The 15402-nt window shown below is 42.1% G+C and overlaps 1 protein-coding gene across 2 annotated transcripts in view; it reads left to right on the top strand.

The window, feature by feature from the left end:
• Positions 1 to 15402, top strand: part of BRCA1 (BRCA1 DNA repair associated) — a 242308-nt gene that overhangs the window by 49021 nt on the left and 177885 nt on the right. For both annotated transcript variants that reach the window (XM_088480740.1, XM_088480741.1), the window contains exon 6: positions 3084 to 3241. In XM_088480740.1, the coding sequence (XP_088336866.1) occupies positions 3084 to 3241 (158 nt within the window). The remainder of the gene's footprint in view (positions 1 to 3083; positions 3242 to 15402) is intronic.

Raw genomic sequence — 15402 nt, 5'->3', positions numbered from 1 at the left:
AGGATGATGCTAATTTGCGTACGCAGTCATACAGTAAATAAAGACTTTGACCTGTGGTTCGAAAGCACAAGTGTTATTCAAGTAAAAGTTCAGACAGTTACACGCAATTGATCCAGACACAATTTAGGCGATTGATCCAGACACAATTTAGGCGCAAAAGGAATTATACAGACCCAAGTACAGTATACATACGCAGCACTTCCATTACCAGATGTTAGGCATCAGCAAGAAACCCCTCAGTCAGCATTCAGCAAGTAGACTAAATACCCAGTGTTGGAGCACACATATTTATACCCCCCCAGAATAGACAGGACAATAGAGAAGTTTGCTGCTGATGTCATTGGTTCCCAGGGGAGAAGCATCTGTTACAAAGCATTTAACAGGCTGGTTCAAATAGACTCTCCCTGCCTCTAACAGCTGGGTGTCTTTCCCTTCCCGCCCCCTGTAACATCCTAACAGTTGTTCATGAAATATACATTTTATTGCTTGTAGCCTCTGCGATCCATAACTCGAGAATGCATGATGCGACCTCCCCACCGATGACACCGGAATACTGTAAAAAGAGTACGCATCAGTACAAAACCAAACACGACTTGTTTAGCATGTATAAAACCTTAGTTATCAAATATCTTTATTTCACAGCATTTATATTAACTGAATAAACTTATATCTTAAAGCTAATGGAACCTTATAAGTGAATATGTAATGTGTGAGTGTACGGGGTTTGATATGAAGACGCTAGTTAACTGGGGACAGATGCGTGCGCATTTAGCTACTAAACTATTTTCATTCGGGGTCTTAAGCATAATGTGTGTATGTAAAATGGTGAAAGATGCAATCGCATGATGCTAATAATTGTGCATTCGCTACTGGGCGTCATGTTAGCAGCTCAATTGTGCGTAATGTGCGGTGTTAATGCATGAGATTCCATCTATGATGGACTTAACGTGTGTGTATATATATATATAATATATATATAATTAATATATATATATGTGTGTGTGTGTTATTTTATACACACACACACACACACACACACACACACACAAATCCAATTGTGTATATCAATGCCTGGATTATATTACAATTGCCAACAGGGATTCCCAATTTGTATATAAATCACTCATAGTTTCTGGTGCATTGTCTATTCTATTTAGATTATCAAAAACATTGCCATCTGTTCTTCGCTTGTGAGTTGTAGCTTAAAGTGACGCTGGTCGCAAAATGGCGTCTTGCAGATTCTTGTTTCTAAAATGGAGTCTAGCTGCCATTCGCAAGATGGCGTCGCGCACGCTTTAATTTTAAACTGATCTTGTCTCAGCCAATTATTCAGCTTTGACACAAATGTTTAAAGATAAGCTCTTTCAAGTGTTTAAGGTGGACTGGATGGAAACATCCCTACACAAAGAACAATGACTAGAGAAGTTTTTTGGGAATCTTTTTTGATACTTTGAACATTTCAATTAAACATCAAATTCATATTTGCTTTAGCTCTACATCATGGTACGAAACTAGAGTGTTTCTGTCTGATCCTCCTGTCCAACTCGGCTAAGGCAATATTTCATGGTCTGGATGGTATTGGGCTGCAGACGATCTACATTAGCTTTTCTTCCCCCTTTTTTGTTTTCTCTTTACTTTCTTTTTTTCTTCTTTTCTTAAATATCTATATGTATTTTATTTCTGTGTTCTATAATTTGTATGAGTTTATTGCTATAAATGAATATAATATTTATTATAGCTTTATTATATGATGTCTGCAATAGTACTATTTTTCTATTGCTGACATTTTTCTGCTTGTTTTTACATTTTATTATACTTAATATTTATTGAAAACGTCAATAAAAACATTTATAAGAAAAATTATTTACATCACGTTTATTGGGGTTGAGTTTGTAACAATTGTGCCCCAAAACACAATCCATTTGTATTCACTTGAAAGCAGCAATTCTGTATATATGCAAAGCAGTTAGTTTGCAGGTTGGCACGTATGACCAGACCTATGTCACTTACTGCCATGTTTGCAACCATTTGTTTGGTTGGCAAAATGCATAGTTGCCACTGGGTATCAATAAAGGGGCCTATCCATTAGCAGATCTTTCTGAAAGACAAAAGATTTATCTTTTGAAAATTATTGGGGCTGCTGTGACAGATATCAGTCATGTACATGACAGTTTTTTTGCGAACGACGAACGATATTGCTTGACCTCATTCTGGGAGTGGATTTTTTTTTATATATGTTTCTATTCATTTTCATTCAAAAAAATTGTTCGTCGTTTACCATGACAGAGATTTCTGTCAGCAATAAACGATAATCGACCAACATGTTGGATAGACAAAAGACCAAATTTGTCGGCCGCGGGAGTGCGCATTTTTATCGTTCAGAGCCTATCCATTAGCAGATAAATTGAACGACTGACCGGTAAATCGTTCATCGTTAAAATTTATCTGCTAATGGATAGGCCCCTTAGGTCTTCAAATACCTCTTCAAATCATCAGCTCCCCTGTCTCACGTACAACAAAAATGAAAAATACTTGAACGCTCTCACTAAAACATAATAGGTGTGCAGTTTTCTTGCGAGATATGCTAACTGGCATAATACATGCTCTGAATGAGAGCCAATGTGTTCTAGTTTTTGCTAAGACAAATTGTACTGGATGTAATTCAGTATAGTGGTACTTGCTAATACTGCCTGCTATGGCCATTATTTCCGCTCCTCTGTTATTAGCGTTGTGAATTTTTGTAATCTGAGCCATCAGTCAGAACGTTGAAAGGTAAAGGGCAGACTGAATACATTGCATGTGTTTTGCTAACTTTCTAGGGTTTTGCAAATTTTTTCTTTGGTTCTATTATTTAAGTGTGTGAGATTTTTAAATTAAATTCTTTAGTAATAGGTGCTGACAAAAAATATAGAGCAAAGTCTAGTACATTATCAAATTATGTATTATACTATTTTTTGACACCAGTGTTCTAGATCTTGAAATTCTAGTAATATGCTAAGCTCTGATTTAGCCTAATTTTTTCTTTTGTTTGGAGTTGCTGAATTAATCTTCTTTTATCTATTTTTATTTTTTGCCTACGTTAGTTTTTCCGAGCCAAGAATATTCTAAGAACATCAGAGCGAACTGTAAAGAGTCGCAGGAAGAGGATGATCAAGCTGTGGTACAAAGCGTCGGTTACAGGAACCGAAATAAGAGAAGCACTGTGAGCGGAGGGCGGTGTGTAGACCACCCAACCTTATTGGTAACTGGACTGTGTTGAATTTTTCTATGCTTTCTTTATAAAAAAAAATGTTCTTGTGTTTTCACTAGATATTTGCTCAATCTTGCAGTTGATGATCATTAAGTTATATTGTTTCAAAAACCACACAAACAACATTTAGTAACAAAGCATACAGTAACAACAAACTGTATCCTCTGCCTCCCGGGTATTCATGTACATATGGTCGCCACTAAATGTTCTGATTTCAGAGTGTGATATCTAGAAAGTTAGTGATAAAGATCGAGGTGACTCAGAAATGTCTGACTTCTTGGACCATAAAAACATTTGCATAAATACTTAAGAAATATTAAAATCAAACTTTAAAAGTGTTGAAAAGCCACGCACATGGTTACTAAAGTAACTATCAGTACGCCAGCATTGCCCAGTGTTTCAGTGGAATCCTAGGTATGTATAGTCATTGAAAGATACTTATAAACTAGTAAAAGAACTCTGCATTTGTCTGGTCACCTCAGACTGCCCCCAGCACCTCCTTGCCTTTTGTTTTGTCGCTCCCTACCCCCCTCTCTATATGCTGCTCACAATGGGGCGCGTGCCCCATCTACCACTGAGCATGCATGTGAGAGACAGCCTTGTGTTTAACTTTTTTAATTAATTATTCTTTTTGTTCTTCTGGAAATAATTAATCGGTACGATCATATTAGTTGTGGTGTTTTTTTGTTTTTTTTTTTTCCTTTATAGACCATTTGACAATGCAACATTTTATTTAATTCTGACTGGCGTTTTAGGGTTTTCTTTGCCTAGCAAGCAATATTGAAGTTAAACTTCTGGTAATAACAGCAATCCTTTAGATCAGTTGGATTTATTATCTAATAATGACAGCAGAGCGTGTTTGTATGTGGTAACCCAGTGACTTGGCTGAACATTTTTTTTTTTTTGTTCTTCTGTCTAGAGAAATATTTATTTCAATAAATTTTATGTTCTATAAACTCAGTCTGCTATATTGTGTGTAGAGGGTTTACTGATGGGCCCCATACTGATATTGTAGCAACACCTCAGTAATTAAAATAATTAGAATTGTAATTAGGAGTTATTAGTTACTCTAGAGCACAGGTTCTCAAACTCTGTCCTCAGGACCCCAACCAGTGCATTTTTTCCATGTCTCCTCACAGAATCACAAGTGAAATAATTAGCTCACCTATGGATTTTTTTAAACTGTGTCAGCGAGTGATGAATACATCTGTGCACCTGCTGGGTGACCTGGAAAACGTGACCTGTGTGGGGTCCTGAGGATCAAGTTTGAGAACCACTGCCCTAGAGCTACAGTCCATAACACAGTGGAACTTACAATCTATATTTTCTGCGACACAGATACAAACACATTAGGGTTATATTTTATTAAAAAGTAAACCAGAGAAATCTCCTTTCGGCCCATCCAATGAGTTAACCGGTCCCAAATCAACTGAGGGAGGTGCAAAGGTTTGGGCACAAATAGCCTTGCACCAATCAAGGCCTACCTACTGACGGGGGCCTGTTAGTCCCATGTTGATGTGAGATGAGTATATAAAAGTCTCCCCAGGGATAAACTAGGTTGGTGCTCATTTTGGTAAAGATTGATCTAAGAGGTAACACTCTGCTCAGAGTACATGTGCCATCAGGGCTTCATTGCGTAACTGTGTACTGGATACACTGCTTACAGGACTGTTACCCATCAGACGGAAGTTGTTGGATTCTCATCTTATGTTTAGTATATTGTTCATTGTACCATTTGTACTTAATAAAATTGTGTTGAACTTGTACATGGTGTTGAACTGAGTGACATGTGGAACATGTCATACAGCATAGAGGTACGTGTTTCTGCATATAACTTGTTACATAATAGATACCTCAGTGGCAGAATAGTACCAGTTTCTGAGTTTTCCTCCCACTATTCACAACCTTACTTGTACAGTGGACAAATAGCCCAGATTATTTTCCCTCCACACACATCCGCCACATTGTTTCACAAAACTTATTGGTAATAAAATCAAATACATTACTGTTGCACTTTTCTAGGTATGTCTGATCATAGCTAACTGATGTAACCAGGGGGCCTTAATCAATTAAACTACACCAAACCGCGCATGCAACCTCCCCCAATCAAGATTGTATGTACAAAGTCTAATAGGGGTATTCAATGTGGAGCGAAAAGTCCTTTTTTGGGATAATTTTGCAAAAAATTACGTAATTTTCGCTGGTTTTGGTTTTACACTGTATTCAATTTCAAAGACTTTTCGCAGGGTCGAAAAAAAACGGGGATAACTTTTCACCACTGAATAGGTGGCGGAAAAAAGTGCAGAATTGGGGTTTAGAGGTGCAGGCTTAAAAAAATAGCCTGCACCCCTGGGAATGACATTTTAAAAATGACTGTCAAAAAAAGTTTAAAAAAAAATAGGGACACCCCAAAAAATGAATAAAAAAATTGGGGCAAAAAGGAAAAAAGTGTTTAACAATCGGGAAATAGGTTCAGGGCCATTCTGCAAGTATGCGGCAGGTGTATTCTAGAATAGGCTATTAGCGGCAGGTGCATAGTTGCAGAATTTTTTAAAACTAGTACCCATTTTCATGTACCCCAAATTTGATGGGACCACTTAAAAAAATTAAAAAAATAACCTAAGTGCTCTTCTGCAACACTTCTTCAATGTCGGGAAAACACACCTGCTGCGGCTATTTAAATCCCATTTGCAGGCTAAAACGGGTACCCATAGTGATCCCCCATGTTTTTACAACTTTAGGGGGGTCCTACAATTTATTCAAGGAAAAATGCATTTTTTTACGCAGATCCCACTTCGCACTTTCCCATTTTCGTAGGTTTCATATTGAATACGGGGATAAAGCGGGCGCGTGCCCTTTACTTTATCCCAGGAAAATCTCCAATGTGGAGCGAAAAGTCCAGCACGGACTTTTCGCTCCCATATTGAATACCCCTATAAGCATTTGTAACAGAAATCCAAACATTGTACAAAGATAAAATCTTTAAAAGATCACCTAAATATCAGTAGACATGGCTTCTATTCACTCTTGCATCTTCTAGAGGCGCCATATCAAATTTTTTCATTCATGATGTTTGAAATCCTAATTGAAAAAAGTGTTGCAACTTCCATAAGGTTTAGCATTTCTGGTTTTGCCCATGGCTGACAACAAGGGTAGGCACCCTGTGGCACTCCAGCTGCTGTGGTACTACACATCCCTGCATGCCCTGCCACAGATGTTCTGTTAAGGCATGCTGAATCTGCTGCAGGGCATGCTGGGATGTGTAGTTCCACAGCAACTGGAGTGCAACAGGTTGCCTGCACCTGGCTGAGAACATAATAAAGTGTATAACCAGAAACTCTGATCCGTTTCCACTTACTTTTTCAATTTCATTTAATTGTACTGCATTAAGATTAAGGACAACTTTTCTTGTCATATAATTTTCCTAATTTAACCCATGGTAATGCAATTGGCCAAATAAGTAGGGGAAAATTAGAGCAGATCATTTTATACTGTGCAAACTGCAAACAAGGTCCCTACATCACTATTTATAGGTTTTACTTTTACATATTGCCACTCTTGAGCATGAATTGGTTAAGCATACTTGCAGTAGATTTGTGCTTCATGTTCTTGTCTGCTTTTCGATTTGCTGGCTCAGACTGTTCCTCTTCTTCGGACTTTTTAATTTTCTCTTGCTGCCCGCTCAAACATCTAAATTGGTATTTGGAGATGTCTTGATCCGTGGAGACAGCACAGCTCATTTAGCTATCAGAGCGCAGCCATTGTGTGTGGGTCAGTGGAAGAAGAATTTCCCCTGTATCTGCAGGATTGCCCTGATTCAAGGAAGCACTTTAAGTATAGAAACAAGGTAAAAAAAATTCTACTCCAATTAAAGCCAAGACCAGCACTGCTGATGCAGTTGTCATATATTTTATCCCACCTTGTAAGGGATGTTACACACATACAGTACATTTTATATTTCTACTTCAGGGTCCATAGGGTATCCACAGGATACCTTGGGGTATAGGCAATGGCGGCAGACATCAGGCACCTCAGAGTTAATTTTTCAGACTCCCATGATGCACCGGGGTCCCTCTCCTATACCCCGCCCCCGAGCCAAGGCAAATCAGTTTCGTAGGTGCCTGTCTCGGAGTCAGATCACCTCTTTAGAGGGGGCTGTTGGACAGCCCCCTGAAGTTTCTTCCAGCAGCTTTTGCTGCGATGATATGAGCGGACAGCATGGACAAGCTAATTAGAGGTCCATGCTGCCGCTCCTTCACCCCGCCAGGCCAGAACGCCGGTACTGATCCGGGGATGCTGGCGGGTACCAGGGTCTCAGCTAGCGGGGACCACAGTATTCCAGACTGTGGCCAGATTCATGGGGATTTAGGTAAGCGGTGGGTTACCGCAGATTCACAGTCTTATTTGTCCCTAGGTAGGGGGCTCCCTGGGGACAGGCTGCTCGTGGAGCAAAGTACTGATCCTCTGCTTCCACTAGACCACCAGGGACAGCGAGCTGCAGCAGTATGGAAATGCTCCAGCATGCCAGGGGTGTGTGCTTTCCCTGTCTCACAGCCGGCGCCTCCCCTGCTGCACAGTGCCTTTCCACATCGTTCCTACCCCAGGCCTGTCTCCTATCAGCTCCTCGGCGGCCATTTTATAAAAGTGGCGAAAGCTGCTGGATTCTGATACAGGGAGCATCGCGGTCCGGGTCCCCCGCATACCTCTCCTTCACTGAGGTCAGTGTATGCAGCACTGTTTCCTACCAGGCTCTGTCTGTGTAGTTGATTGTAGTGCAGGTGATTTATTTCTGCATTGTATGTGACTATATGCTAGCGCTGTCTGACTGTACTTCACTACTGACTGTCAGCCATTTTACTATCCCTGTCTTTCTCTCCCTTGCGGTGCGGTACTGCAGGGTGCTTCTTTTCTCAGTTAAAATGAAAAGTGTTTTTCTGTGTAGTGCGTCACATACATATAGTTTACACTCATCATGTCTGAGAGTGAATGTGATTATTCTCCTCAGCTATAACGTACCACATGCTCAGTACTATTAGCAGAGCGTGATGTGAACACTGAGGATTTCTCATGTTTATATAAAATATGTATTTGTGAGAATTGGTATTGCACTCTGCCATATTTAAGTGACAAGCATCAGACAGGACTAGTATTTTGCTTGACCATTATAATGTGTATATATGCTATGTGGTCGTATTATACCCAGAGCATGCCGTGTACTATTACCATGCGGTTGTGCCTTCCTGTATGACGTACACCCTGCTGCTCCACTCTACTCGGGTACGTGAGGAGAAACGTAATTCTCCCTCTCTGGTAGTTCACGCAGTGTACACAGTAGTGTGTGTCCCTCTCCCTCTCCCTCCCCCGAGACTGACTACTACTTTCCAGTCCATGTTGCAGGGATTTCCCTTAAGCCAACATGGGGCACACTTTAGGTGGAATCCGCATATTGCGCCCTTTCGCCTACTCTTCGCTTCGGCAATGAAGTTTCGCTTTTAAAGGGTTTTCTGCGGAATTCTTTTCGTCAGTGATCACAGGAATGTTAGCTGCAGGTTATCCATTTCCTGTAGTTCTTTACATGCCTAGTGAGTACTGCAGCCTTGCCTATGTTCTCTCGAATGCTACGTATCGTTAAGTGGTGCTTTGTTGGAAGTCCATATACTCCCTTACAGGGGGGGACTTCTTCCAGCCCAGCTATGACTAAGCTGGGTAGCCAGAGAATGGAACGGGGCAGATGCCTTGGATCCATATATGTTAATGAGGCAGCCTTAGTTATAGGTCTCCTCACTTCTAGAATTTCCTCGGCAGCAGTGGCGGCGCGCCACTCCCTGTGGTGGTGCTCATGGAGAGCTGATGCAGACTCCAAGAAAGGGTTGGAATGCTTACCCTTTAATGGTGAGGTCCTCTTTGGCCCTGATCTGGGAAAAATTGTGAGCACTTTGGCAGCAGCTAAATCCGCATGTCTGCCATCGGCCCAAGTTCCTTCAGGGTCTGGGACTTTTGTCCTTTTGGCCTTGTTGGGCCCAGGGTAATAGTGGGTACACACTCATGATATGCTCCCTGAGCGATATCGTGTAGTGTTGTCCCCGGCAGGCTGTGCTCAATGTCGTTCATGACATTGAGCACAGCCGCTGAACGAAATCATTAACGATATCGTTCTGCGCCGGGCTCTCTCCCCCATTCCCTGACATGCAGCAACCTGACAAGATAGTCAGGTTGGCCTGCATGTCAGCCCGATGAACGATGATGACGAACGACCCGTGGGAACGCGCGTCGTCGTTATCGTTCATCTTTTTGGGGTTAAAAATGGACGATAAAGTGGACGACTTAACGATATCGTTATCGTTTAGTCGTCCACTTTATCGCCCAGTGTGTACGTACCATAAGTCCAGAGAACAGTCCTGGCTGGACGGTCCTCCCCCTGGGGGACCCCAGGGTGGGAGGCTGACTTCTTCATTTCGCCCAGTGCTGGTATCAGACTACTACAGACACTTGGGTAGGAGAAGTGGTCTCTCACGGGTACGCCCTCTCCTTACGCAGAAGGTCTCCCAGACGGTTTTTCACCACAGGCCTTCAGTCAGTTCAAGACAAGGACCTGGAATTCCAGAAAGTAGGGCACTCTATGCTCCAAGCGGGGGTTATAGTGCCTGTTTCGTTGCCTCTGAGATGAACAGGGTTTTACATCCAATCCCTTTCTGGTTCTGACACCCAATGAGTCCTAATGGCCTATTCTCAACCTCAAGTCCCTCAACAAGTCTTTTGAGGGTTCCTTGGTTCAGGATGGAGACCCTGCGTTCCATCATATTGGCTATGGAGTCTGGGGATTTTATGGTGTCCTTGGACATTCAGAATGCCTACCTGCATGTCCCAGTTGCTTTAGCTCACCAGCGGTTTCTCAGGTTTGCAGTGGTCAATCAACATTTCCAGTTTCAGGTACTGCCCTTTGGCCTTTCTACGGCACCTTGGGTGTTTACCAAGGTTATGGCAGCCCACATGCGGATGCAGGGAGTCCGCTTGTTACCCTATCTGGATGACCTTCTGCTATTAGCAGGGTCTTTGGGGGTACTTCAGGGCCATCTGCAACGGACAATATCTGTGTTGCAGAATCACGGCTGACTGATAAACTGGAAGTGGTTCCTCAGACAAAAAAGGATCTTTGTGACAGAGGAAAAGATCTCTGTGTTACAGGCAAAGATTCGTATTTGTCTTCAGAGTCGCCGAGTGTCCCTTCACTCGGCAATGAGGTTACTGGGATCCATGGTGTCAAAGTTCACCATGGTAGAATATGCCCAGTTTTCACTCCAGACCTCTGCAGAAGTTGATCTTTTCCAGATGGAATGGGTTGCCCCATCGGATAAAGACACTGACAATGGTGCTTTCTCCAGAGGTACGGCTGTCTCTGGCCTGGTGGCTACAGACTTCCCTCCTCAACAAGGGACACCCCTTTTGGATCTCAGACTGGGTCCTCCTGACGACTGACGCCAGTCTCCAAGGTTGGGGGCTGTGACAGGTCCACACTTCTTTAGGGAAGGTAGCCGACGACAGAACCTGCTCTTCCAATCAACATATTGGTACTTCGAGCGGTATTCAGAGCTCTTCAGCAAGCTAGACTAGTTCTTCATGGAAATCCCGTGCAAGTCCAGTCAAGACTACGCCACCACATTGGCTTACATAAACCGCCAAGGAGGAACCAGAAGTCAGGCGGCCCTGACACAAGTGTCCCGCATTCTGGCTTGGGCGGAAGGCAATCTCCCAGCCGTCTCAGCAGTGTTTATAACAGGAATCCTCAACTGGGAAGCAGACATCCTCAGCCATAAGGACGTGCATCCAGGGGAATGGTCTCTTCACCAGGAGGTGTTTTTAATTCCTAGTGAGCAAGTGGGGCCTTCCAGAGATAAACCTCATGGTCTCCTGACTGTGTATGGGTCAACAACAAGAGACGAGGAGGCTCTTCTGGTAGACGCTCCAGTTTGAGTACCTCTTCCCTCCGTTCTCCATTCTTCCTCGAGTACTTCAGAAGTTCAAGCAAGAAGGAGGCATGCTCCTGTTGATAGCTCCAACGTGGCCCAGACGTCACTGGTACTCAGATCTTTGGAGTCTCTCCATAGACACTCCGATGTTATTGCCTCAATGTCCGGACCTATTGTGTCATGGTCCTTGCCATTACCCGAACCTGGGTCGTCTGTCTTTGACGGCGTGGCTGTTGAGACAGCCCTTTTAAGGTCCAGGGGTTTTTCTAGCTGTGTAGTTAACACCATGCTCTGAAGCCTGCTTCTGCAAGAATTTACCACTGAGTGTGGCATACTTTCTTTGAATGGTGTCGCCCTAAAGGCTATGATCCTCAGGTGTTTGGGATATCCAGGGTATTGGCTTTCCTGCAGGCAGGTTTAGATCACTGTCTTCGCCTTGCTTCCCTGAAGGTACAAGTGTCTGCCCGTCAGTGTGGTTTCAGCGTAGGATTGCTGCTCTTCCTGATGTCTGCACTTTTATGCAAGGTGTACTTAGTATTCAGCCTCCCTTTGTTCCACCAGTGGCTACTTGGGATTTGGCTGTGGTCCTGAGGGCTCTCCAAGGACTGCCATTTGAACCACTAGGCTCAGTGGATTTAAAATGGCTTACAGCTAAGTCTCTGTTTCTTCTAGCCATTGTTTCGGCCAGAAGGGTGTTAGATTTGGGGGCTCTCTCATGTTGCCCTCCCTTTCAGATTTTTCACACTCGCCCTGGTTTTCTACCTAAAGTGGTATCTAGTTTCCACATTAATGAAGAAATCATAGTGCCGGGATTTAATTCCCCAGACCTCTCAGCTGGTGAGGCCTCCTTGCATGTGGTACGTGCTCTAAGGATTTATGTTGACCGTGCCAATTCATTTCAGAAGTCGGACTCTTTGTTTTGTCCTCTATGGTTTCCGTAAGAAGGGTTGGCCTGCCACTAAGCAGACTTTGAATTCGCTTGGTGATTTCTGAGACTTACATTCATGAGGGCCTTCCTGTACCATCCTCAGTTAAAGCTCTTTCTACTCGGTCTGTGGGTACTTCGTGGGCAGCTCGCCGTGGTGCCTCTGCCATTCAGCTCTGCAAGGCAGCCACATGGTCTTCTGTCCATACCTTTTGTGAGGTATTATGCATTTGATACCTTCGCCTCTCAGGATGCTTCCTTCAGGCGGCGGATTCTCCTTTCAGCACAGGAGCAACCCCACCCTTAAAGGATACTGCTTTGGGACGTCCCCAAGGTATCCTGTGGATACCCTATGGACCCTGAAGTAGAAAATGAGATATGGTAAGAACTTACCCTTTTTATCTCTATTTCTACGTTGTCTATAGGGTTCCACAGGACTCTCCTGCCTTGTCTCTCCTGTACTGCAGATGGGCTTTGTTCTGGTCACCGATTTTTTTTCCGTCTCCTTCTGGTGAGAATGTGATTCTTGTGTGTTCCAGACTTTCTTCTCTTCTCCTCCGACTTGTTACGAAACTGATTTGCCTTGGCTCGGGGGCGGGGTATAGGAGAGGGACCCCGGTGCATCCTGGGAAACTGAAAAATTAACTCTGAGGTGCCCGATGTCTGCCGCCATCGCCTATACCCAATTGTATCCTGTGGAACCCTATGGACTTCGTAGATATTGAGATAACAAGGGTAAGTTCTTAGCATATCTCATAGTTTTCTTCAAATTGAAGTGTATGGTGGAACATTTACTCTGATTTCCAATAATATATAAGTAAATAAGCGGATATGACATTATACACATTGGTCTTCATTATACAACTGATATATAAAGTAATGTTAATCAATGGTAAGGCAACACTGGCTCTAACACTGGGAAACACTGGCTCTAACATAGACTGAATACACATTCGCTGTAAAGCTCTCTGTAAAATGTTGATCCTTTATTAATGAAGAAGAATAATACTCACTGAAAAGCCACAGGTTTTTGGGGAGTGGGGTGAACCTTCGCTTATACATCTTTTATTTATTTTTTTCCAGTTTTTTTTTATTTGCCTAAGACATGTAAATGTCTACATATATCTGTATATTGCTATTTGAGGTACAATGCTACTTTGCTGAGCTATAATTTTATTTATGAACAGTTACTATATAGCACTAGCAGATTCCGTTGCACTTTACAATTGGGAACAAAACTTGACTGGTAATAACAGACAATCAATGGTAAGCTAGGCAGTTACAATTGTCTGTCTCAGTGATGTGTGAATTAACATGCTGGATACTTTATAACAATATTTCTTCAGTCCGCAGAATTGCTTTCTTGTCAAATGCTGCATATTTGATATTCGTCTTTCCTTGTAATGATGGTAGGTTGTACCTATGGTCTTTCAGCTGCTATTAAATGGTCAGTAGCCAACAGAAAGAGAGAGAAATTATATATCCGTTTGAGAACCACATAATGCTCTATAACATGCAATAAGTATTTTCTTGTATCCAGCTGTCCTGTCTCTCACTTTTCTCCTCATCTTCATTCTAGAGCTATTGCAGTGCGGATGTTTCTACTTGCTCTGTAGTATTTCACTGCTTGTTCTAGATCTCTATTCTGAGGATAAACTGCTGCATTTTAGTAGATGTAAAGGTCAGCATTGTGTTGGCCTTCACAGATTAAAATCTTTTTCTCTAATCTCTACATGAATGCAGTGTTTTCTAGATCAGGTCCACTTGGAGCAGGCGCTAGGAATGCATTGGTTAAATCTTTTTATTTGCCTGTACACCGGTTTGTTAAACCAATTAGCTGCTAAAAACTCATTAAGTACACTGAGCCGCCAGCAATTAGTTCTTCAGTGCATTTGCTCATCTTTAATAAACCCACAGGAGCTCATCTCTTGAGATGTAACACAAACTTTAGAGAGAAGCTACTCATTTATACCATGCACAAACATTTAATCAATAAACCACTGCTGGCCCAGGCTGCTCGCAGTATCTGTGATGGCTTTTCTTGTTTCCTTTTTTTTTCTTAAATACATGGCTAAAGCTGGGTACACACATACATATACAATCATTGGGCTGTTCTTTTGAATTCTGACCTGTTCATTAAATATCTTAAGAGTGTATACACACCTTCGATCATGTCTTCTCGGAAGGAAACTGTTCACATCGAAAGGTCAGGTTTTATGTGCAGTTTAATTTTCATCCGATTCAATGGTACAATATCGGACAAAAAGTGAAGTGTGTTCTCCCTTTCGACAATTCTGTTTGATTCTTCTGCCCCTAATTCTGTAGCAGCAGTGCTGCCTTGTGTGTCTTTTCAGCAGATATTTTAGACAGATGTTTCCTGGATATGAAGTTAAATTTTATAAAGGTGTGTACGCATGAATAGTCACTTTAAACGGGTCTTTGCAATGTAAGTGTAATCTAAAGTATAATCGAATCGAAAGTATGATTGTACTAGTGTGTACCTAGCTTTACCTGTATAGTTGGATATTTGTATGCAAGTTTAAAAACTTTGATTTATTTATTGTGAATAATATGGGGTAAATAGCTTAGTAGAGGGTTCAGTGGTGCAGTGTTTAGGTGCACAATAAGGTTCCACATGCAGCTGTACAGGTTAAATAAACAAAATAGAGCTTTGCTGACAGCATTCAGGAACAAAAATAATAAAACTACCTAGCCCCCATGCAGAACACAACCCTTCCCAAACTCTCCCATTACAGTCCAGGTTTAAGGATATTGTCAAAGCTGGATAATTGGCTGAGACAAGATCAGTTTAAAATTGAAGCGTGCGCGACGCCAACTTGCGAATGGCAGCTAGACTCCATTTTAGAAACAAGAATCTGCAAGACGCCATTTTGCGACCAGCGTCACTTTAAGTTACAACTCACGAGCTAAGAACAGATGACAATGTTTTTGATAATCTAAATAGAATAGACAATGCACCAGAAACTGTGAGTGTTTTACATACAAATTGGGAATCCCTGTTGGCAATTGTAATATAATCCAGGCATTGATCTACACAATTGGATATGTCTGAATCCTAAACAGGTTTTAGTTTCACACCCAGACAGAATGGCCTAGCTTCACAGCTGAAGGTCACATTTGCATTGCAGTCTGAAATGTGAGTGAGGAATGATGTATGTACGTGTGTGTGTGTGTGTGTATATATATATATATATATATATATATATATGTGTGTGTGTTAAGTCCATCATAGATGGAAT

Source organism: Taudactylus pleione, unplaced genomic scaffold (genome assembly GCF_031769625.1).
Source record: "Taudactylus pleione unplaced genomic scaffold, aTauple2 ptg000256l, whole genome shotgun sequence".
Lineage (NCBI taxonomy): Eukaryota > Metazoa > Chordata > Amphibia > Anura > Myobatrachidae > Taudactylus > Taudactylus pleione.
Note: the sequence above shows the minus strand (reverse complement) of the source record. Positions and strands in the feature narration are given on the sequence as shown.